Source organism: Erpetoichthys calabaricus, chromosome 17 (assembly GCF_900747795.2).
Source record: "Erpetoichthys calabaricus chromosome 17, fErpCal1.3, whole genome shotgun sequence".
NCBI classification, from domain to species: domain Eukaryota; kingdom Metazoa; phylum Chordata; class Cladistia; order Polypteriformes; family Polypteridae; genus Erpetoichthys; species Erpetoichthys calabaricus.
In genome coordinates, this window is record NC_041410.2 from 43,811,986 (window position 1) to 43,838,135 (window position 26,150).

Genomic DNA, 26,150 nt, shown 5'->3' on the forward strand with positions numbered 1-26,150 from the left:
AGCCCAAGTATTTGTCCTCCCAACAATCCAAAATAACATTTCTGTGGATTGATCCGAAGATTGGCTTTGCTTAGTTTCAGAAGTATGGCACGAACATGCTGTACGTGTTCCTGCCAGGTGCCAAAATAGATGACGACATCATCCAGGTAGGCAGCACTGTAGAAAATGTAGGGTAGTAGCACTGTATCTACGAAACACTGGAAAGTCACTGGCACCACACGCAGTCTGAGTAGGAGGACACAATACAGTGGCCGCTAGAGGTGCTAAATGTGGACTTTTCATTAGCGGATTCCATTGAAGGAAATTGCTAGTATCCTTTCATCATGTCAATTGTGGTCAAGTTTTGAACTTTAATGAGCCATTGAAGGAGTGCTTGCGTATGCTCCATATTTTCTGTTAGAGTTGTTTGAATCTTAGCAAATCTATTGTTTAATTGCCTGATATACTCAAGAATATTTATTAAAGGGAGTGCTTCATCTTCCAAACCTTCTTTTAGAATACCTAATTGTCCCACTTTGCTGTCTGTATAACAACTCAAAAGGGGAGAATCTTGTAGAGGCTTGTGGGACCTCCTGTTAAGCAAGTAGAATGAGGGGGAGTAACTAATCCCAGTTCTTCCCATCCTTGCTGACCACCTTGCACAGCACTGGTTTGAGCGCGTGATTGAACTGCTCTGCTAGACCATCAGCCGGAGGATGATATACTGAGGTCTTCAAGTACTTAATTTTGAGTAATTAATATATATTTATATATAGAGAGAGAGAGAGACAGTGTGGAAGAATCAGCCCCGACACAGACTCACACGTCCCAAAAACATACATTTATTATTTTCTTCACAGCACACTCTGTGCACAAATCCAAAATGCTCAGTCCTTTCCTTTTTCTTTCTTCTCTCATACTTCCACCTCCACTACTCTCCTGCAAGCTCCATTCTCTGCCTCCCAACTCCGGCTGCCTGATTGGAGTGAGGAGGCCCCTTTTATGATGCACCCAGATGTGCTCCAGGTGTTTCCTGACTCTCCTGCTGCAGCACTTCCTGGTGTGGCGGAAGTACTGCATGGGCACCTGGAAGCAGTTCCGGTGCACCCGGGTTCTCTTCCGGCAGCACTTCCTGGTGTGGCGGAAGTGCTGCAGTCCAAGGTTCCAGGATTGTCCAAGCGCCCCCTGGCGGTGGCCATGGTCACCAACAGGACTGAGCTTCCAAGCTCTTGTCCTGTGGCCCCAATGCAAACCAGGGGGGCTGCCCTCTCGTGTGCTGGGGAAGGTATTGCCTCTCTCCCAGTCCTTCCACTCTCCAGGCATCCCAGAGGGGGCAAGGTCCCCAGTCGTCTGGTACAATAGATATATATATATACAGTGATCCCTCGCTATATCGCGCTTCGCCTTTCGCGGCTTCACTCCATCGCGGATTTTATATGTAAGCATATTTAAATGTATATCGCGGATTTTTCGCTGCTTCGCGGGTTTCTGCGGACAATGGGTCTTTTAATTTCTGGTACATGCTTCCTCAGTTGGTTTGCCCAGTTGATTTCATACAAGGAACGCTATTGGCAGATGGCTGAGAAGCTACCCAGCTTACTTTCTCTCTGTCTCTCTCTCTTGCGCTGACGTAGGGGGGTGTGAGCAGGGGGGCTGTGTGCAGCTGCTTCCTGAAGGACAGGCTGCACGGAGCTTCGCATACTTAAAAGCTCAAAGGGCACGTATTGATTTTTGACTGTTTGTTTTTCTGTGGCTCTCTCTCTGTCTCTCTCTCTCTCTCTCTCTCTCTCTCTCTGATCCTGACGGAGGGGGTGTGAGCTGCCGCCTTCGACAGCTTTGTACCGGCGGTGCTTCGCATACTTAAAAGCCAAAAAGCCCTATTGATTTTTTTTTTGACTGCTTGCTTTGCACTCCTTTGAAAAGGAAGATATGTTTGCATTCTTTTAATTGTGAGACAGAACTGTCATCTCTGTCTTGTCATGGAGCACAGTTTAAACTTTTGAAAAAGAGACAAATGTTTGTTTGCAGTGTTTGAATAACGTTCCTGTCTCTCTACAACCTCCTGTGTTTCTGCGCAAATCTGTGACCCAAGCATGACATTCTAAAAATAACCATATAAACAGATGGTTTCTACTTCGCGGATTTTCCTATTTCGCGGGTGGCTCTGGAACGCAACCCCCGCGATGGAGGAGGGATTACTGTATAGAGAGAGAGAGAGAGAGATGTAGATAATACACAAACACACACTGGACCATATACAGGTGCTGGTCATAAAATTAGAATATCATGACAAAGTTGATTTATTTCAGTAATTCCATTCAAAAACTGAAACTTGTATATTTAGATTCATTCGTTACACACAGACTGATGTATTTCAAATGTTTATTTCTTTTAATGTTGATGATTATAACTGACAACTAATGAAAGTCCCAAATTCAGTATCTCGGAAAATTAGAATATCAATTAAGACCAATGCAAAAAAAGGATTTTTAGAAATGTTGGCCAACTGAAAGGTATGAACTTGAAAAGTATGAGCATATACAGCACTCAATATTTAGTTGGGGCTTCTTTGGCCTGGATTACTGCAGCAATGCGGCGTGGCATGGAGTCGATCAGTCTACTTGTGCTACTATTACATTTTTACATTACTACTACTTCCCACAGAAAGCATCACCTGAGATTTTGGGAGCCTTATGATATACTGATACAACAATATAGTCTACTTCTTATTAGATCATCCAGCGCATAGTTGTGATAATAAATTTGACAGTAGACATGAGAAGAAGGTGGCCAGCTGGTCTCAACTTTTATTTTCTTCCTGAATGATGTTGACTTAAACTTTTTCACTTAGAAAATTTTCTGCAATAAAAATACAATACTCTGACATGTCTTGTTTTTTTCTTTTAGTCATTTCTCTACATTTACATTTGAATTTCTCTAATTTATTTTCAATTATTTTAGAGCAATGTTGGGAAAAGATATTTCCTATATTCAGTAAAATTTTATTTTTTTATTCTTCCAAGCCCAAGTGGTGAAACGGCTCTTTCACAAAAGTGCAGGTTGCATACAATGCTCTTCCGTTACAGAGTATTGTTGAATTGTTGCATTTTTATTTAATACAAGCCCTGTATAAATTCATTAGTGGAATGTAAAATATTAAGAAACATTAAAAAAATCTACACCTGTGATGATGAAACAGCTGAAATGCCATAAAATGATTGATTACAATGTCTCTGTCTTTTTCAAAGGAATATGGAATTAATAAAGAAGAGAAACTGGACATTTCATATGCTTACTGTCTTCCACTTATCAAGAAAATCCAACTAGATTTGCAAAGGACACATGAAGATGAATCTGTGAACAAATTGCATCCCTTGTAAGTTGACTTATCTTCCAATAGGTTCAACAATAATACTTGGGCATTCTTGTGTTTTTATTTTTTTATTTTTTGTCACTTTTACAGTATAAGTACACTACAGATCATAAGTTTTAGAGCACCTCAGGTTTTCTAGTTTTTCTTCAAATGTGATCATTTCAAATGCAATAAATTAATTAAAATACTGAGAAGGTAAGCAGTAAACTGACAGAGGTTTAAATTTAAAGTTTACTTTAGCAAAAACTGAAAGAAAAGGAAATTTCCGAATATTACAAATGTGTCTTCTTCAGGTAACAACTAATAGGTTACAACCTACAAATGTTCTACAGCAATTAAAGTCAATTAAGTCTTGCAAGTTGCAGCAAACAATTTGCACGTGCGTCCCAACTTTTGTTGAATTCTTAAAAACACTCTGTCTTAAGGCAGAGTTGGAACAGACAGTTGGAAAATGGCAATTAACAAATAAATTTTAACTCTTAGAAGTGTAGACCTTTAATTTAGAAAAAATTGCAAAAAAAAAAAAAAAATCAAACGTGTCAGTGAGTACGGTCTCCTACAACATCCAAAGGCAATTAGAAACTGAAAGAAACTCTGATAGGAAGATATCTGGTAGAAAGTCACAACCCAATCAGAAGATAATTTTCTGAGGGTCACCAGCTTGCATGATAGGCACCTCACAGCACAACAGCTTAGCAGTGGTCAAAAAATGCAAGTCTCAGTTTCTACTGTGAAGAGGAGACCATGCTGCAGGTGTGACAGGACAAGTAGCAGTAAGAAAGCCATTTTTTAATGGACAGAGTAGGTCCTTAAAATACTGGCTGTGGACTACTGCAGACTGGACAAAGACTGGATCAGATTTTTAGATTATTAGCTCTGTTTGGACTTTCCTACCTTGATGAGACTTGCTAATAGTGATGAAGCAGAGAGCATCATTCAGTTTAGTTAATTTTTTTGTATACTGCTCTTCACTGAGTGCACTTGACTGTGACAAGTTTTCAGGTAAAATGCAAGTGTATATTTTACATATTACTACATAAAGAGCTAATACACATAAGACATAGATTTTTTAAACACACAGTAGTTAACAATGGTTAAAATAAATGAAGCCTAAAAAATATCTGTTCAATAATCAGTTGTTGAACTATGGCCAGATGACAACAGAGGAGAGGAAAAGAAAACTCCTGTCAGAAGCATTCCCATTGGTCAAATGTAAGAGAAAAAGTCCAAAGTTGAAGTCAGATATAGTCATAGTCTAGAGACCTAGGCCAACTAGCCACCCCCTCCTGGATATTTAGTTTATGCTGGGCCATCCAATCTGAGTACAGAATCTTTGTATCTCAGATGACCATTCCATAGGAGAAACAGCAACTTGGCAGTGGAGCAGTGCCACAAAACAATGTCAAGAAGAGAAACAGAATAGAGGAGGGTTAGAAAAGGTTTACGATTATTCTGTTGCGTAAATTTTTGCACATATAACTACCAAAAAAAGATGCACTATGCACATCTAATCAGCAGCTTTCACCAGGGTATGCTAGACTAAAGCAGTGAATCATCAGCCTGAGTTTAAAAGCTGAGACTGAAGGGGCATCTCTTTTATAAGTTGACAGATCATTCCAAAGTTTCCGGGCCCTGCAACTAAATGCACGACTTCCCACTGTTATTTTATTAATCCTTGGAATCTTAAATAGGCTGGTATCTAGAGATTTTAATGCCTGCTCTGGTTTCTAAGTAATAAGTTCATATTGATTGTGGACCACCAGGAGGCACACTTGCTGCCCCAGCCCTGACACAGACAGACGTTCAAACACACGCTTTTGTTTCTTTTTCTCTTTTCCATGTGGGAAACCTCTTCCCCCATTTCCCACCTGAACAGCACAGTTCAGGCACAAGTACAGTACACCAAACACAGTTCTCTTCTTCTTTTCTTCCTCTCTCTCTTTCTTTTTCTCCACTTCTCCTCCAGCAAGCTTCATCCTCTTCGACCCGACTCTGGCTCTCGGAGTAGTGGCTGCTGGCTCCTTTTATAAGGGACCCGGGTGCGGTGGAAGTGCTGCACCAAAGGGCTCAACAGTTCTCCAGGCACCCCCTGGAGATGGTCACGGGCCCCAGCAAGGTTGAGCTTCCATGCTTCAAACCTAAGGCACTACTGCACGCCAGGGGAGCTGCATTCTAGCATTCTGGTGGAGGTAATGGTCTGGATAGGCTCTGTCCCCCGGATCTTCCATTATAGGAGTGCCGGGCAAGGTCCCCAGCCGTCCTCCACAAGGTGTACATGGCCTTGTGACTATTTAAAGTTTGATATGTTAAGAGGAGGATTCTGAAATCATCCTTAAGCTTAACTGGGAGCCAGTGAAAGGACTTGGAAACTGGAGTTATGTGTTCGTACTTTCTAGTTCTTGTAATGATTCTTGCAGCTGCATTTTAAATTAAATGAAAGTTCCATAAAGAACAGTTTGAGCAGCCAGTGAATAAATCATTGTAGTAGTCAGTCATACTAGAAATAAATTCATGAATGAATTTCTCAGTATCCTACATATTTAGAAACATCCTAATTTTCTAACATTTTTAGGATTAAAAAAAAGTTTTACATTTGTAATATGTTTTAAAAGACATGCTAATGACAAAGAATCACCTAAATTGTGTACAGGTGATTACAACTAAGTTTAAAAGTCACAGAATATCGTGGCAGTCTGAATTTCATTTTTTTTCTGTATTTGGAGACATGTAGTCTTCATCTGTCCACTCCTTTAACTCAATGACACAATTCATTAAGGATGCCATTAGAGAAAAGTGATTTGGTCTGAAACAAAATTATAGTTGCATGTTGTCTACATACCACCCAACTCGCACTGCACCCGACCTCCTTGGCCCCTCCCATAGGTGGTGAGCCCATGGGAAGGGGGACCCACGTTGCCTCTTCGGGCTGTGCCCGGCCGAGCCCCATGGGTGTAAGCCCGACCACCAGGCTCTCGCCATCGAGCCCCACCTCCAGACCTTGCTCCAGAGGGGGGCCCCGGTCACCCGCGTCCGGGCGAGGGAAAACGCTGTCCAAATTTTTTATTCATCATGGAAGTGTTGTTGAACCGCACTTTGTCTCATCCCTCACCTAGGACCAGTTTGCCTTGGGTGGCCCTACCAGGGGCATAAAGCCCTGGACAACAGAGCTCCTAGGATCATTGGGACACGCAAACCCCTCCACCACGATAAGGTGGCGTGATCACCACCTGGTGGTGAGTTGGCTCCGATGGTGGGGGAGGATGCCGGTCAGGCCTCGTAGGCCCAAACGTGTTGTGAGGGTCTGCTGGGAATGTCTGTCAGAGCCCCCTGTCAGAAGTAACTTCAACTCCCACCTCCGGCAGAACTTCGACCATGTCCCGAGGGAGGTGGGGGACATTGAGTCCGAATGGGCCATGTTCCGTGCCTGTATTGTTGAGGCGGCTGACCGGAGCTGTGGCCGTAAGGTAGTCGGTGCCTGTCGTGGCGGCAATCCCCAGACCCGTTGGTGGACACCGGCGGTGAGGGATGCTGTCAAGCTGAAGGAGGAGTCCTACAGGACCCTTTTGTCCTGTGGGACCCTGGAGGCAGCTGATAGGTACCGGCAGGCCAAGCGGAATGCGGCTTCGGTGGTTGCTGAGGCAAAAACTCGGGCATGGGAGGAGTTTGAGGAAGCCATGGAGAACGACGTTCGGACGGCTTCGAGGAGACTCTGGTCCACCGCCCGGCGTCTCAGGAGGGGGAAGCAGTGCAGTGTCAACACTGTGTATGGTGGGGATGGTGTGCTGCTGACCTCAACTCAGGACGTTGTGGGTCGGTGGGGGGAGTACTTCGAAGACCTCCTCAATCCCACTAACATGCCTTCCAATGAGGAAGCAGAGCCTGGGATCTCGGAGGTAGGCTCCCCCATCTCTGGGACTGAGGTCACAGAGGTGGTCAAAAAACTCCTTGATGGCAGGGCCCCGGGGGTGGATGAGATACGCCTGGAGTTCCTCAAGACTCTGGATGTTGTAGGGTTGTCTTGGTTGACACATCTCTGCAACATCGCATGGACATCAGGGACAATGCCTCTGGATTGGCAGACCAGGATGGTGGTTCCCCTCTTTAAGAAGGGGGACCGGAGGGTGTGTTCCAACTACAGAGGGATCACACTCCTCAGCCTCCCTGGAAAAGTCTATTCGGGGGTTCTGGAGAGGAGGATCCGTCGGATAGTCGAATCTCGGATTCAGGAGGAACAGTGGTTTTCGTCCTGGTCGCGGAACAGTGGACCAACTCTACACCCTTAGCAGGGTCCTGGAGGGTGCATGGGAGTTCGCCCAACCAGTCTACATGTGTTTTGTGGACTTGGAAAAGGCGTTCAACCGTGTCCCTCGGGGAATCCTGTGAGGGGTGCTCCGAGAGTATGGGGTACCAGACCCCCTGAGGGTGTTGAGGGGGTCCGACTTGGTGGACTCAGGATTGGGTCACTGCTTTTTGCAGATGATGTTGTCCTGTTTGCTTCATCAGGCCGTGATCTTCAGCTCTCTTTGGATCGGTTCGCAGCTGAGTGTGAAGCGGCTGGGATGGGAATCAGCACCTCCAAATCCGAGACTATGATCCTCAGCCGGAAAAGGGTGGAGTGCCCTCTCAAGGTTGGGTGCGAGATCCTGCCCCAATTGGAGGAGTTCAAGTATCTCGGGGTCTTGTTCACGAGTGAGGGAAGAATGGAGCGTGAGATCGACAGGCGGATCGGTGCAGGCTCTGCATCGGTCTGTCGTGGTGAAAAAGGAGCTGAGCCGTAAGGCAAAGCTCTCAGTTTACCAGTCGATCTATGTTCCTACCCTCACCTGTGGTCATGAGCTATAGGTAGTGACCGAAAGAACGAGATCGCGAATACAAGCGGCTGAAATGAGTTTTCTCCGCAGGGTGTCTGGGCTCTCCCTTAAAGATAGGGTGAGAAGCTCAGTCATTCAGGAGGGGCTCAGAGTAGAGCCGCTGCTCCTCCGCATCGAGAGGAGTCAGATGAGGTGGCTCGGGCATCTGATCAGGATGCCTCCTGGACACCTCCTTGGTGAAGTGTTCCAGGCACGTCCAACTGGGAGGAGGCCCCAGGGAAGACCCAGGACACGCTGGAGGGACTGTGTCTCCGGGCTGGCCTGGGAACGCCTCGGGATTCTCCCAGAAGAGCTAGAAGAAGTGGCCGGGGAGAGGGAAGTCTGGGCATCTCTGCTCAAGCTGCTGCCCCCGCGACCCGACCTCGGATAAGCGAAAGAGGATGGATGGATGTTGTCTACATATGAGTAAAAATTAATGTTTTGTTTTCTAATGATCATTCCAAATGGAAGCATGTAAATTGAAAACAGTAAAGGTCAGGGAACTGAGTCATATGAGAAGCAGTATTTAACTTCTGAGTGAAATAATGGAGTGCTGTCAGCAAATTTCCGGACATACTGAAATCTATTTGATAAGCATGAAATAGGGCTGCATTATTAACACTAGAAGCCCTGAAGCCTTCAAAAAAAGTCATAGTCCCGGGCCACCTTAAATTCCTTTGCACCTCTTCATTAGTGTCTTTTGTTTTGCAAATGTGTCGATCAGCACAAGCAGCCCCCCACCTTCAGACAAAAAGTTCTTTCCAGCTCAAGTCTATTTATCTTGGTGTGAGGTGCCTGGAGTTGTATAGGGTAAATAATATATCGTTATTTGAAACACATGCATTTCATGTGTGTTCCATGTCTTCAATGATCTGGGTAAATGTAGGATGACAGGAAATGCGAGGCAAGAAATGGTGAACACATAGCTGAAACAGAAACTTTTTTCATGTTATAGTGTATAATGTGTGAAGACCAAAGTCCAAATATCAAATAAACACTTTCAGAAAAGGTACAAGTATTACAAAACAAATGCACTTTTATTCAAAAATAATAACAGAAGAAAAAGAAATCAGGTTAGGGTGTGAAAGTGACACAACCGCTTGGGTGGTGCAGTGGTAATGAAAAGGTACAAGTATTACAAAACAAATGCGCTTTTATTCAAAAATATAACAGAAGAAAAAGAAATCAGGTTAGGGTGCGAAAGTGACACAACCGCTTGGGTGGTGCAGTAGTAATAACTGCAGACTCGTAATCAACAGGTGGCGGCTTCGATTCCGTGCCCTTCCTAGATTTACTGAGCCAGATCTAGCTGCTGTTATTGTTACTATTATACAATAAAAACAAACATTTGATTTGAGTCTGTAACAGCTAGTGTAAATTTATGGTACTTGTAAAGGTTAGTGTTTTTTTTTTTAATTCAGTTTTATTCTCTCAGTTACATTCACGCTCCCCCCGATTTGACACTGCTGTTTTCAAATAAAGACGTGCTATAACAGAGGTGAACTCAGATGAGGATGAGGAGAACAGAAGCCCTCCACGCAAGAAACATCCACTCACACATAAGAACAACGCAGCTGCATAACTGTGATTACAATTATGACTGCCTCGATATGGTCATCTTGGAAAGTGTACCTAATGTGTGAGCATGTGTTTTAAATGCTAAAAAAAAGTAAAAAGAATATATTATTTTAAATTTTTTAAAGTAGTAAGGTTTTCCTTTCCTATGATAAATTTAAAAGTATTGTCATTCATTTGTTTACTGTTGTGAACAAATACATGTTTTGTGTTATAATTTGTTAAGATAATAGGCAACCTTAAAATACTGTAGTTGTACAATTTGTACAGTTTTGGTCAATCATGTTTGTTTGCTGTAAGAAATAAATATCCCCAGCACTCCAAAATTAGCAATATGAATCAGTATTGCTACTTGCTGTGCTCCTATACTGTACTACCTTTAGATCAAGTGAGATAAATGCCCATCAGACACTTTAAATGATATAACCTAGAAATTGGTTAAGACTGTTTTTTTTGATGTTATAGTTTTATGTTTGTTTAATAAATTATAAGTTTTTTGAGCAGTTTTTGAGTATGGAACTTTTTTAGATATTCTCGTGGAGTGATGTCCCCAGGTCGACATGTGAGGACACGATTATATTTCACCAGTGAGAGCCATGTCCACTCTCTTCTCAGTCTCTTCCGTTATGGGGGCCTTCTCAATGTAAGTCTTACAAATCTTAATAAAAGGTTGTTTGGATTAGTTCTTTAATTAAAGAAAATTATTTTCATTTAGCATTATATTGCCAAACATTGACTAAGAATTGGAAATCTTGCTGTTGCTATATGGTAAATTGTAAACCCATTCAGTTTAAAATGACTTGTCTTTTCCTTTGTAAATGTCATTCTTGTCACAAACATGCTCAAGAAACTATTTAAATAACATTATTATTAGTAAGAAATAATTCTTTATCCAATAGAAAGTCTATTAATTTTTAATGATATATCAAGTATAAAAGAAGCTTGATTTTTCTGATATTGCAAAATTAACTTGCAACTTGATTTTATTAAAACATGCAGTAATTGCTGTCTATGGATGTTTGTTTTATTAAGATTTAGTTATTTTTACCATTTCCTTACCATTTATGTCAATTTTAGTGCACCATATTTGTGAATTTAGAAAAGTGATCTTACTTAAAAACTAAAGGTTAAATAATCACAAAATATTTTCATTTATTTTAATAGAGGTGAACAAATGTAGTCATTATTTTATATTCTAAAGAATGGAACATAATTGACAAACCACTTAAAAATGTCGGTGAACCATATAAAAAAGAATCCGTGCAACCACAGATACATTTAAATAATAAACAAAACACTACAGTATAACCATCAGAGCATTTTTATTATAACTGAATAAAGAAGGTTACATACCATTGGAGGCAAAACACAACAAATGGGGCAGTGAAACAAAAATCAAAGGACCCATCAGACCTCTCCCTGTCTACACCTTCTACCTGTCTCCCTTCTTTCTGACTTGTTGTCTCATCCACACTCCACCCAATTCCAAATTCACTTAGGCAATAGCCTGTGGCATCTATTACACTTGATCTCTGGACTACTCCCTACATACATCGTTGCTGTTCTTACCACTGTCTTAACAATCTTATCTTTAACCCTCACCTTGATTCTTCAATTGCTCAATACTCTTGACACCTTCATCCTATTGTTCAATCCACACTGCACTCTGTGGGTTACCTCTGCATCCAATTCTGTATCTTGGGCTATCACTGATGCTAGGTATTTCAACGTAGTCACTGTTTTCTAGTCCTCTCTGCATTCTAACTTCTGAACCCTGATCACAAGTAAACCTCAGATATTCTTTGTCATATTTATCTTCAGTCTTTTGTCTTCCAAAGCCTTTCTCCATTCTTCTAACTTCCTTACCAGTTCCTCTCTGGTGCTACACAATTCAGTGTCATCAGCAAAAAAAGCATGCACTAAAGGAATTTGTCTTTAATGCCATGAGTTGTCAACACATCCATAATCAGATCAAAGAGGTAAGGACTTAAAGAAGATACCTGGTAAATGGAATACTATCTGTTACTCCAACGTTGTTTCTATTCTGGGTCTTCACTCTCTCATACATATCATGAACAATCTTCACATACTTCTCCTGTACTCCTTTCTCCCTCATGCACTTCCAGACCTCTTAACGTGGCATCCTACCATAAGCCTTCTCAAATAAATAAACACATATTCAAGCCTTTCTGTTGTTCTTATGCTTCCCTATGAGCTTTCTCAATGCAGAAACTGCATCAGTTGTTCTTGTGGCTTGCAAAAAGCCAAACTGCTCCTCCCCTGTTGTGGCCTCTTTCCTAGGCCTTCTCTCCATAGCCCTTTCCCAGATTTTCATTTTTGGTGACATTAATTTTATTCCTCTATAGTTTCCACAATCCCGAACATCTCTCTTTTCCTTATACATGGGTACAATTACACTGTTGGTATTTTCTCTTGTTCATAAATCTTCCAGTGATATTTTATATAGACATGTAAAAATTTGTACAGTTCACTCTGGAATATCTGAATAAAAATTTAACTTTTCTGATAAATTTCCTTTAAGAATATGTGTACCAAATTTCAATCAAATTGGTCCACTGGGAGCCAAGTTATGTCATGCAGAAAGATGGACATGACATCAATAGTTTTATGCAAACATGCCCAGAAAAATTTTAATTTAAAAATTCTCTTAAATGTAAAATTTACTTTTCTTGCTTTAGGCATATGGATTTTTGTAGTATAGATCTTTTTGTTGCTAATGCCAAGATTCAAGCAGCATTCTTTTAGTAAAATGAATAGATAGTATTGTACTTATTTTCTTTGCAATATCTAGAATTTCATCAGAGTATATTTTGTCAAGTAACACAACTGGTGATGTTTCCAACAGGAATTGACAGACCAGCAGTGGAAGCGTGCCATGGACTATCTTAGTGCTGTCACAGAACTAAATTATATGACACAGATTGTAATAATGCTGTATGAGGACAATAATAAGGTGAGCATACATACTATTTTATGTTTTTAGTATTGTATGAAATGTACTATTATTGCTGTAATGCATGTCTTGGGAGCAAACACTACACTACAAAACACAACATGCTTTTCTAGTTTAATTTAAGTGTCAGACATATGGTTTCATCAAGTATAAATCCTAATTCAGGTTTTTTTTTTTTTTTTTGTTTTTTTTTTTGCAATAGTTATGGGAGCATATATATAAAGCTGTAGAGATTACTTCTCATTTTTCTTTACAGGAAGCCTCATCAGAGGAGAGATTTCATGTCGAGCTGCACTTTAGTCCTGGAGTGAAGGGTTGTGAAGAGGAGGAGAATGCACCTATGGGGTTTGGATTTCGTCCTGCCTCTGCTGAGGTAAAATGCAGTGATAGCTGAGTAAAGGAATGAATGTATTAAATGGCTTAAAAGTGTAAACTAAAATTTCAGAAGGCAGACGTTTTAACCCTATTTTTAAGATAAACAGTTACATAGCAAAAGATAGAAAGGTAAGAGAATAGGAACAAGAGGATGAGAAAGACAGGGATGCATTGAAAGAGAAGGAACATTCATTCAAATTTAGTTTTTTCCCAGGAGGAAATGAGTTTTTACAAAAACTCATCAAATAAATGCATGTATATATTGTAAGAGATTAGACTAAGATAAAGAGCTGGGGCACTACCCGGTGACCCTGTATAATTGAAAAGTAGTAAAGCAATAATTGCAAGGAATGTCTTTTCAGACAAGAGTTCCAAAGTGAACTAGTGATGGGCTGCTTGGTACTCACGTGTTGACACTGTGTTGAGCTTTCAAAACGCTTGTGTTCAAAGTGCAGCTTTGAGACTTATTTCAAGTGCGGCTGTCATGTGATTTTGAGACAAGTTAGCACCATGATGTTACTGGAATCTCCCCAGTCAGTTTCTTTGTCATTTCCTCTCCTTTCACACCTCCAGGCGTGCGTCGTCCGCCTTCCTCCCAACTCCAACTCACCTGGATGTAGCTGGGTGTTTTCTTTTATCTTGGACCTGGGAGTACTTCCGTTGCCAGGGCATAGCCCGATGGATGCAACTCTGAGTCAATCAGAAGTCCCAAAGACCACAGAGCATAGCCAGAGATAGCACCTCCTGGTAGCACTCAGGTACCCACACAGGGTAGTTGTACAGCACTACAACCCCCAGCATACAATTTTAGTTGTCCATGGGTGTACCTGTCCCCAAGGATGCTGCTATCTAGCAGTATGTAAGTAAGCAGTAAGTATGTAATAATTCTACTCCCCGTTCGTCCTTTAAGCTGGCCTCCCAACCAGGTAATATTCCTCCATTGTTTGCTGCTGGTATGCCAGAATATCAATTCCTTCTATACTTCAGGAATCCATTATCAGGAATCCATTATCACTATGCCCTAGCACTGGAAGTATTCCTGTGTCTAAGATAAAAGAAGCCACTCAACTTCATCCAGGTAAGCTGGAGTCAGGTGGAAGATGGAAATAGCTCATCTGGAGGGGAAAGACGTAGCAAAAGAAAGAAAGGTAAGAGAATAGGAAGAAGGGGATGAAAAAGACAGGGATGCATTGAAAGAGTGGAAGGAACAGGCAAAGAGGGAAGAATAAAGTTACCTGTGTGTTATTACAAATAAGCCTGATTGTGAGGTACTTTATTTTAAATACACCTTGTATTTACACGCGATACTTAATGAGGTTGTGTGTCTGGGGTTTGGGTGTCTGTAATGCCAAATATCCAGTTTATATGATATATTTTCCACTTACATGTCCAAATGTTTCACTTATTTTTCAAATATCAGTTATATGACAAATGTCTAATTTGCTGTCTATATCTTGTAATGGCTCATATAGAAAACGACTCCTTTAAGTGTCAAATGTCCAGTTTATACAGCAAATAACTATGTTATGTAGCAAATATCTCACAGTGCCTTTAAAAAGTATTCATACCACTTTCCTTTTTACAAATTGTGTTATGTTGCAGGGTTATGAAAAAAATCTTTTATTCCCCTCATCAAACAATACTCAGTAGTACTGAAGCTTATTCCCAACACTCAAAAAAAATTATTGTGTTATTTTACAAATGAGTAGAGTGGTGGCTCTGAGGCTAGGGATCTACGCTGGCAATGAGAAGTGTTCCTGGTTCAAATCCCGTAAACGGCAGAAGTGACTGTACTCCATTGGGCCCTTGAGCAAGGCCCTTAAACTGCAATCGCATCGTCCTGGGTATGATGTTAATCTGCATCCAGCCCTGCAAGCAGGTCCTCCAACTTGCAGGGAAAACTTGGGGGTTGGTGGCAGGACTGGCATTCTGGCCACTCCATCCATCCATCCATTATCCACCGCTTATCCGAGGTCGGGTCGCGGTGGCAGCAGCCTAAGCAGGGAAGCCCAGACCTCCCTCTCCCCAGCCAACTCCTCCAGCTCCTCTGGGAGGACCCCGAGGCGTTCCAAGGCCAGCCGGGAGATACAATCTCTCCAGCATGTCCTAGGTCTGCCCCGTGGTCTTCTCCCAGTGGAGCATGCCCGGAACACCCCCCCAGGGAGGTGTCCAGGTTGAACCACCTCAACTGACTCCTCTCAATGCGGAGGACCAGCGACTCTACTCCGAGCCTCTCCCAGATGACTGAACTCCTCACCCTATTTCTAAGGGAAAGTCCAGCCACCCTGAGGAGAAAACTCATTTCGGCCGCTTGTATCTGCGATCTTGCTCTTTCGGTCACTTTTCAAAGCTTGTGGCCATAGGTGAGGGTAGGAACGTAGATCGACTGGTAAATCAACAGCCTCTCCTTTTGGCTTGGCTCTCTCTTCACCACGACGGACCATTGCAGAGCCTGCATTACTGTGGATTCTGCACCGATTCGTCTGTCAACCTCCCTCTCCATTCTTCCCTCACTTGTGAACAAGACCCAGAGATACTTGAACTCCTCCACTTGAGGCAGCACTGTGCTCCCAACCCGGAGAGAGCATTCTACCCTTTTCCGGCTGAGAACCATGGGCTCGGATTTAGAGGTGCTGACTCTCATCCCAGCTGCTTCGCACTCGGCTGCGAACCGCTTCAGTGAGAGCTGGAGTTCACTGTCCAATGAAGCCAACAGAACCAAGTCATTTGCAAATAGCAGAGACAAGATTCTGAGGTCACCGAACAAGACCCCCTCAACTCCTTGGCTGCACCTAGAAATTCTGTCCATATAACTTATGAACAGAATCGGTGACAAAGGGCAGCACTGGCGGAGTCCAACCTCAACAGGAAACGAGTCCGACTTATTACCGGCAATGCGGACCAAGCTCCTGCTCCTCCTGTACAGGGACTGAATAGCTTGTAACAATGAGCCTTGTACCCCGTACTCTTGGAGCACACCCCACAGGATGCTTCGAGGGACACGGTCAAATGCCTTCTCCAAATCCACAAAAAACATGTGGACTGGTTGGGCAAACTCCCATGCCCCCTCCCCCTCCTGAATATACCTTACCGGTGAGGCTGAGGAGTGTGATTCCCCCTATAGTTGGAGCACATTCTCCGGTCACCCTTCTTAAAAAGGGGAACCACCACCCCGGTTTGCCAATCCAGAGGGACTGCTCCTGATGTCCTTGCGATGTTGCAGAGACGTGTCAACCAGGACAGCCCCACAGCATCCAGAGCCTTGAGGAACCCAGGGTGAACCTCGTCCACCCCAGGGGCCCTGCCACCTCGGAGCTTTTTAACTACCTCGGCGACCTCAGCTCCTGTTATGGACGGGCCCCCCCCCCTCCAAGGGAGTCCTCCAGCTCTGCTTCCTCTAAGGAAGACATGCTGGTGGGATTGAGAAGATCCTTGAAGTATTCCTTCCACCGGTCAATAACGTCTGCAGTTGAAGTCAGCAGGGCCCCATCTCCACTGTACACAGTGTTGGTGGAGCACCACTTTCCCCTCCTGAGGCACCTGACTGTTTGCCAGAACCTTCTCGGTGCTGACTGAAAGTCGTTTTCCATGGCTTCCCCAATCTCCTCCCATGCCCGAGTTTTTGCCTCTGCAACAGCCGATGCCACCACACGCTTGGCCCGCCGGTAACCCTCTGGCCACTGTTTAAAAAAAACAAACTGCAGTGTCACCCATTGCGCGGCTACACTTGAGTCCCAATCCGAGTGGTTTGTCATGTCATGGGTGCGGCAATGCGCTGTATCAGCGCATGCTCCCAACCTCTCTCTCTATTTTACAAAAGTTATTTCGTATTGCACTTTTTTGCAATGGTTCTTGCATTATTTCTCATAAGATATGGCCTGGTTGTATTATTATCATCATACACATGTATGCTCTGGACATCCTGTGCAAGCTAATGAGGGAAAGACTAAGGATGTGCATAATGTGCAATCAAGTGACAAGAACTGTGCAAAAGTTAAAGGTATACATTGAATAGTATATGAGCTGAGGGGTAAATTTTATCTGCACAGTTTATGGTCACATGAAGTCAATGATTACTACAGCAGAACTGAGTACAAGTCTGTTACCTTCTGTAAAATCGGGCACGTGCAAGCAAGTACTTGTGAAGAAAGCATGTAGGTTGCAAACAATGGACAGAAACTGAATAAAAGCTGTAGGCACAAATTTAGTTCAATTAAAGTAGTCTTTATTTTATTTTATTTTTTTTTTTGAGTGATAGGAATGAGCTTTTGTACAATACCCCAGAATGGCAAAACAAAAGCCAGGTTGTAGAAAATTTTGCTAAATTAAAAAAAAACAAAACACATTTACACAAGTATTAAGACCCTTTACTCAGTATTTTGTTGAAGCACCTTTGAAAGTGTTTACAGCTTGGTGTCTTCTTGAAAATGGTTGGTCAAGCTTTGCACATCTAGATTTGGAAATTTTCTGGTATCCTTCTGTGCAGGTCTTCTCAAGCTGTGTCAGGTTGGATGGTGACTGCCTGTGTACAGCTATTTCCAGGCCTCTCCAGAAGTGTTTGATTGAATTATAGTCTGGAAAGTTGAATTCAATTAAATTCTATGGAACTCCTTGTTTTGTGTTTCTCCATAGTAAATATATTACATTAATTATATTTATACAAGTCTATATAACTATTGTAAGAGGAGAACAGGCATCCCAGCCAGGAAGGAGGAGGATTCATTACCTGGATGGGAGGCTTGAGCGGAATAGCAAATGAATTGGCCAGCGAGAAGGAGAAATAACTTTGTACCTGAGCAGTATTTTTTAACAGATGGACTAATGGAAGCTGAGAATCAGGAATTGTTCTGTCCCCCATGGCAGTGGTCAGTTCAGTTATTTAAAAGCTACATCTTATCTGAATAATCCTAATATAAAAACATTTTAAATATTATGGGTCTTATTTAACAAACTAAAAAATCTAAATTTTTGTTACCCATTATATTAGCCTACTGTATAATAAGCAAGACACATTTGCCATATATCTTGATATTTGTGCAACACACATTTGAATAATTTTTATATTTGATATTTCCTATATGTAGAACATGGTGACACTATAAGAAAAGAATACATTGTTTTCTTTAGAGTGCCCCATACATCCTTTGTATATCTATGGACAGAATGTAAATATGAAGAACTTCTGGTTCTGGTGTACTGTTTTTTCCTATTACTCCAATGTGAAAGGTCAACATATCTGTTATAGTCAAGAAAGCCCACCAGTAGTTTTTCTTTCTGAGAAAATAATTTGTGTGGGTTCCCTTACTGAATGTATTTTGACTTTTGCCATCAAAGCTTTGTAAGGCATCATCGCTGTTGAAGAAAACAGCAGTCACAGACACTGGTGGCTATGGCTTCTAATATATTTGAATGTTACTTTGTCACTATGTATGCACTCTGTTTCCAGTGTGAAAAATGAAGTCATTACGTTGTTATTCCACTGATTGAACTCTGCCCACCTTCTGTTCATTCTCCACCCAGCAGGTAAATGGTTTAGGTCAGTCGAAACTAAGACTACCAGATTTCATAACAATACTTATCATAACCTTGTGACAGACGACTGGGGACCTTGCCCCACCAGGACGCCTGGAGAAGCAAAGGTCTGGGAGAGGGACAATTCCTTTCCCAGGACGCAAGAGGGCAGCTCTCCTGAATTGCATGGGGGCCACGGAGCTTGGAAGCTCAACCCTGTTGGGGGCCGTGGCCACTGCCAGGGGGCGCCTGGATGGTTCCCGAGCCATGGACTGCAGCACTTCCGCAACACTAAGAAGTGTTGCCAGAACAGGAACCAGGTATACCCGGAGTGCTTCCGGGAGCCCATGCAACACTTCTGCCACACCAGGAAGTGCTGCAGGACAGCTCACTCTATTCAGGGAGCCGGAGTCGGGAGGCAGAGGACAGAACTTGTGGGAGAGGAGTGGAGGTGGCAGAGGAGGCAATAAAAGGAAAAGAATAAAGAAGAAAAAACTGCTGTGAGTTGTTTATGGTGCATTGTGCTGTGTGAACTATAAAATAAAAGCGTGTGCTTTGATCAGTGTGCCTCCAGCATCTGTCTGTGTCGGGTATAGTGCTGGTATAGCGCCATCTATTGTCCCAACCTATATGGAATGTAAATTTAGCATCTTAACCTGAAGAGTTTTCTATTCTAATTTAATAAATGTCTAAGCTCCTTGAGCATGGGAAAGGTGCTATATAAATAAAATGTATTATTATTATTAAGTGTTTTTCTTGTATTCATTTTCTGGGAAATGTATGGGGAATGATGATTGTTTTTGACCCAATATATTTTAATAAATATATATTAATTTTATTTGGATAAGCATCACCAAGTTAATTACTATTCAACTAAAGCTGTTATGATAAAAAAAATAGTAAAATAAATTATTAAATGAGCATTTTGCTCAGTTAAATTAAAATTTTTGATTGGCAGAATGAAAATAAGCTAACTGATCCTGGTAGCTTAGAAGATCTGAGCCGGGATGAGCTGGACCGATCATTGCCTCTCTCTGAGCCAATAAGCATCCAGAGAAGGTCTCCACTAATTCGCAATCGAAAAACCAGTTCAATGGAGGTAAGGAAAAAGAAATAAGTCACAACAAAGTAATTGAAAGTTTGTTTGTCACTTTCATTTTGCTGTTTCTGTTTCCTCATTGCTGTATATTTCCCTTATTTCCTTGAATCATATATTCCAGGTCTTGTCTGAAACTTCCTCTTCCAAATCTGGAGGCTACCGACTTTTCCCATCATATATTCGACAGTCACCAGAAATGAAGCAGAGTGGCTTGGGTTAGTACATTTAATTTCCACTAATAAAATTTGGCACTCATAATATAGCTATAGTTTTTTGTTGATATTTTTATCAAAGTAGTATTTAAGATATAAATCTGAGAAAAGCTCTATCAGACCAAAAATGGATACCTTGATTTGGTATAGTTTAACAAATTTTATTTGTGCATCTTTTTGAATATACATTCATACTCTTCCAGAAATAGACAGATTATTAAAGCAGATTAGTAAAATTGGTGTTTGAATGAATGCTTACAGTTATTGTTTTGTAATACTAGTCACAGTACCTGTCAAGTTCATATAAAGACTTTCTTAGGCTGTCATTATTTTCAAGGCGCCTTTCCATTTGAAGAAAAATGTCTCAGTGTGCGCCTTTACTCCTCCTTGTTCATCTCACACTTCCTCTTTAGTCGTATCACTAAAGCCAAACTGACCAATCAGATTGCTCTGAGGGACTGGACACACAATCCTTTGATGTTTTATTATAGAGTAGATTAACAAATATTTTCTTTAAGTTTAAAAACTAAGAGTATGTCAATTTTAATTGTTGCCTTTATCTGTTGATCTTTTGCACAAACGCTGTATAATATGGTGTGATTTTTCCATTTGAATAATTGATTGATGCTTTCCAGGAAGAGAAACACAATTTGCAAAATAGATTCATTTTTCTTTGTAGTAAATTGACCTTCCTGTGTTAAACAGTTTTATGTGTAATATTTTAGTTTGCTTTTTCTCCAGTGTTTATCTTGGCATTATAACTAAAAGAGAAGAAATCCCATTTTCACACTAACTGTGACCGTTGTTCAGCGGGGTTCTTTTCTTTTTATTGTGCATCATGTCAGGTTTGAATAAAGTTGGAGTAAAGGCATTTATTAATGATTAGAATCTGAGTGTATACAATGTCTTTGAATCTGCATTATATTTTAGAGATCCTGTACAATTTTAGTGATCCTAAAATGGCAAGCTGTCATTGTCATTTGCATTAAGTTATAATTTTAAACGGAGAAAAAGTAGTAGCATTTGTTAGAATTAAACAATAATTGACTGTCTTGCTATCATTAACCTGATCAGGTAACTTCTTAATTCCAAGTTTGTTCAATTACAGCAAAACAAAAAGTAAAAAAGATTTAAAACTAATATCTTAGTGTTAAAAAATAGTCATTGGAAATTTGGCAGCATTGCTTGTTTAATGTTTAGTCTAGTCTCCTAGATAATATGACATACAGGGAGTTATTTATGTTACCTATTCCCTCGTTGCCATATTTTTTCTTCTCACTTTGACCCACTTTTTACTTATTTTGCTGATATATCAGAATATATGTCATCTGATAAAACAATGTTGCTGTGTTATACTCGGTTGGTAATGTCCTTTGGAAGTTCTATAAGAATAGGGAAAGGGATGAAAACATTTTAAATGACCTCTTCATAATGGGAAAGCTAGCTAGCTAACAAGACTATTTTGACACACACACTCATGCACACACTGTATATGCGCGCGCGTGTGTGTGTGTGTATATATATATATATATGTATGTGTATATATATATATATATATATGTATGCTGTATATACTGTACAGTACGGTGCAAAAGTTTTGTGCACTTGTAAAAATGTTGTAAAGCTGGAATGCTTTCAAAAATAATTCCATAAAGTTTTTTTAATCATCAATAAACTTCCTAGTAAGTGCATTAATCAGAAAAAATAAAAGAAAGAAATATTTGTTGTGACTGCTCTTTGCCTTAAAAATAGCAGTAATTCTCTTAGGTGTACGTCTATGCAGTTTCAGAGGGTATGTGCATGGTAGGTTGTTCCAAGCCTCTTGGAAAACTCGATGCAGTTCTACTACAGAAGGTGTTTGGGGTCACTGTCATGGTGTAGAATGAAGTTGGGATCAATCAGACGTGTCCCTGGAGGTATTGCATGAGTAATAAGAATCTACCTGTAGATAAAATTACAAACTGCATTTGTGGAAATGCAGCCTAAGCCTGCAGGGAATCTACACTGTGCTTTGCTGTTGCTAGCAGACATTCATTTATGTTCCTTTCTCCAGCGCTTTGCTGCACAAACTGTCTTCTGTTGGACCCAGATGTTTCATATTTTGAGTCATCAGTCCAAAAAGAGATTTTTCTGCACCTCCGTCCTTTTATTATTGTGCATAAGTGAGTAAGCTGGCTTAATTTCCATCTTAGGCCAGCTCCAGCAGATGCTACTGCTACATAAGCGTTGTACTGTTTATACTTGCACGTATACTTTACGTAAATATGGAATATTCCACCAGGTGGCGGTGCAAGATATCGTCATGGTGAGAAAACATTCCTGTGAATTGCCAGGAACATCCATTAAATTCCAAGGACACCTTGCCACAATATCTCTGAAAAGGATGGATGTTTAATGATTATATCTGTCAATCCAGGGATGCACCCATTCCAGCAAGCACTGGGCGTGAGACAGAAACAATGCCTGAATGGGGCATCACCTCATCTCAAGGTGAATACAAGCACACACACACACACACTAGCATCTTTTTACCATCACCAAATCCCCTTGCTGTCCATAGCGGGGAAGTAATAGAAAGGTGCAGAGTGCGCACCACTTGAGTTATGTAAATGGTGCCCCTCGCTATCCAGAGTGCACACCCCTAATTTTCATAAACAGTGCTGTCTGACTGTGGACTCTGAGATGAAGCAAGTTTTCAAAGATATTAAGTATGCCTAGGTAAAGGTCACAGATTTAAAAAAGATAAACTTCCGACTTCTGTTTTCATTTTTACAGTTACTAGAAAACTGTATCTGTCTTTACCAGAGACTTAATAATTTGTCTGAAAAACTTTCACAAGTCATTGATGATACCAATAAAGAGCCTCTGATTACCTGCCCAACAAGGATTTCAAAGAAACAAAAGAAATGTGGATTTTTGAATTTCATAGAAATGTATTTGTCCACATGAGGAAAGTTGGCTTTTTACAGAAGCTCAATAAATTGTAAAGAAATGTCTTTAGAACTTCTATGTTGAAATTACTATTTTTGTCATTTAGTTGTTTTCAGTCTCCCCTTCCTAAGGTAAAACTTCATACTTTACCTAGAAGCAAATGACTTATTACGGAGGAATATGTCAAGGAGAATCCTAAGAATGGGTTAATTTGACTTTCTAGTAGCCCTGTAGGAGTGGGGATTTTCTTTAACCAAAAGAAGGATAGGTTACCATAGCGCTTACAATTTGGTATATATTGGAAATTGTGATGAGAAGAAAACATCCTTTAAAACATGATCTTGACACAGTAAGTATAGGGTGATGCTGTATGGTTTTGGCAGAGTAAAATGTACTCAGAAATTATACATTTTACTGAAAATATACTTAAGTAAAAGGAAAAAAAAAGTGTCTGCTTTCAAAAGTACTACTCAGGTGCTTTGCCTTAATATTTGTTTTTTTGACATCAATAAAAAATTGATTACAAAAAAAGTAATCAAGTACCAAAAGCAAACTACATTTTATAATAATGAGAAGGTGTAAGGTTTTGTCTAGAGAACAACTGTATTTTATTTTTAAACAACACTCGCAATATTTTTGCTGTGGAATGGGACTATAGAATAATGAATCATGTAAATACAATCATGCATCATCAGTACTTAACTGCAGAATATTTGCTTAATTAGTCACCTATATTTTTTTAATCATTATGGCTCTAGCAGATTCTGGTCAGAAGAGTAATGTTCTATTAGCTTTACCTCAGCTCAAATTCCATAATGTAGCAACAAACATTCTTATCTCTGCCTGAAAGAAAGCTGACTCTCCTTTTATTAGCACTCATATAACTTGAGGACAGCAAAACGCAGGCATCACTCCCTTCACTCTACTCGGGGCCATTAGATCTTTCTTTACCACGCAACCATTACAGCTGGGTTCTTTCATTTCAGTAATTGGGCTGGTAAGAATCCAAGACTCAATATCTTGTGCATACAGATATTGCTCACAAGATACATATTTTGTGTTATCAAGATATTACTTGTGCCTTAAAAATCTTGTTTGCACAAGATTAAAAAGACCCATTTTTGAGTCTTCAGGGTCTCCATATAAGATAGCTTAAGAGGAAAAACACTTATTTCAACATGCTTCTTTAAATTTGAAGCCAAATTCTTGAAAGCAGAGAGGTAATGTTTTCAAATACGACCTTGGGAAAAGTGCAAATTCAGTTTCCATGTCTCAGCAGTGAGGAGGAAGTGTGTGTACAACCTACCAAATGAGCAGTGGAAGGAGCATTATTGTGATTTTTGTTTTTGAATGATATATGGCACTCTAGTGGTTGTGTCTGAGCAATGCAGAACTATAACCTGAATTGACAACAGACCTGATAAATGCCTTTTAATTAATTTTTAATATTCTGATCTGTGTAACAAGTAACAAGGACTGGTTGGAAAATGTAATGAAGTGAACGTATATAGTACTTGATCTAAAATGTAGAGGAGTAAAAGTAAAAGCACTAAATAAAATGTACTCAAATTGCTGAAAAATGTACTTGAGTAAAGTAACAAAGTAGTGGTACTCATTATTTCACAACTCTGGGTTTCAGAAATGTACCAGCTTTCTTCCAGACCTTGTTATGACATTGTTTTGAGGTGTTGTACTATGTTTTAGTTTATATTGATGTCATTCTGTGTTATGTTTTAGTTTATATTGATAACATTCTGATCTTTTCTAATAGTTTGGACCTATTAAACATGTTAGGGATGTACCAGAAAACCTTCATAACAAAAAAAAAAAAACCTGTATGTAAAATTAGAAAAATGTGAGTTTCATAAATTGTATGTAATATTTCTCATACCTGCTTGGAGCACTGAATAAACTAAAGTCACTACTGTTCTTGATTGGAAACCCCCAGAGAGTCTTAAAAGGGTCTAGTGATTAAGGACTGTGCTAATTATTACCAATGATTTAAATAAGAAAAGAAATCAAAACTTTTATTGGACAAATGAGGCTCAACACTCTTTTGTTCTTCTGAAATATCTCTTTAACTTTGCCTCAGTTTTCTATCATCCTAACTCTTCTTTGCATTTCGAAGTGGACATGAATGCCTTTTGGAGTGGGTTCTATTCTACCTCAAAAGGATCGTAATACTACAAAAAATGTTCACCATCTGAACGTTTTCACATTTATTATTGAATCAGAATGGATTGAATTTTTCTTTTTTGACATTGATCAACAGAAAAAGACTTTAATATGAAAGTGAAAGTAGATTTCTGCAAAGTGATCTAAATTTATTACAAACACCAAATAAATGATTACGTAAATATTCATCCTCTTCTAGTCAGTATTTAGTAGATGCACCTTTGGCAGCAATTACAACCTTGGGTCATAAATATCAGTACTGGACTCAGACTTGAGGCCTCATGTATAAAACTTATTTACACCTGTAAAGTGAGTGAACGATTGCTTATGCAAAGGTTTGAATTTATAAAACAAAAATACATGGATATTGGCTTAAAGTTACAACATGTTTTGACCATGCAGAAGTCCAAGGACTTTTTTGTGTTCGAAATTAAATCCCAACTCTAGACAGCAGGACAGTGAAGTGAACAGAAAATCCTGATTTATTACAAATTTCAATGACACATCAGTCACGTTCTGAAGTAATGGAACCAGAGTTTTTGCATGTTCTCTGTAATATAGGCTCCAGTTAAGCACGCAACTCCAAGAAGATGGCTCTTGGAAGTCTAAATTGGCTTACAAGTCAGTCATCACGAAAAAGGACCCAAATTCCATTAACAATATTTAAATGACAGAAATCTTTGTGTTTTTGCATTTGTCAGCTTATTTTAGTTATCGCAAAATAAACATTTTCTAATTTTAAGATAGGAAATGTACACATAGAGTGACATTCAGGTGTGACTTATTTTACTTACTGTAGTTTAAAGTTGGAACATTTTCTGTTACTTATTGGCTTCATCAAAGAGACATGTATCACGTTTTTGTTTTTGTAAATATTTTGCAAAAGGTGTACAGGTGCTGGTCATAAAATTAGAATATCATGACAAAGTTGATTTATTTCAGTAATTCCATTCAAAAAGTGAAACTTGTATATTAGAGTCATTCATTACACACAGACTGATGTATTTCAAATGTTTATTTCTTTTAATGTTGATGATTATAACTGACAACTAATGACTGCACCAGTGATAATTTAGATGTATTATGTTAAAGGAGT

General features: G+C 40.2%; 1 protein-coding gene across 8 annotated transcripts in view; it reads left to right on the top strand.

The window, feature by feature from the left end:
- The window catches only part of LOC114668041 (inositol hexakisphosphate and diphosphoinositol-pentakisphosphate kinase 2-like), a 300,171-nt gene that overhangs the window by 212,295 nt on the left and 61,726 nt on the right, over positions 1-26,150 (top strand). For all 8 annotated transcript variants that reach the window (XM_051920820.1, XM_028823642.2, XM_028823634.2 and 5 more), the window contains exons 20-25: positions 3,228-3,355; positions 10,306-10,420; positions 12,644-12,751; positions 13,008-13,124; positions 19,596-19,736; positions 19,858-19,951. In XM_051920820.1, the coding sequence (XP_051776780.1) occupies positions 3,228-3,355; positions 10,306-10,420; positions 12,644-12,751; positions 13,008-13,124; positions 19,596-19,736; positions 19,858-19,951 (703 nt within the window). The remainder of the gene's footprint in view (positions 1-3,227; positions 3,356-10,305; positions 10,421-12,643; positions 12,752-13,007; positions 13,125-19,595; positions 19,737-19,857; positions 19,952-26,150) is intronic.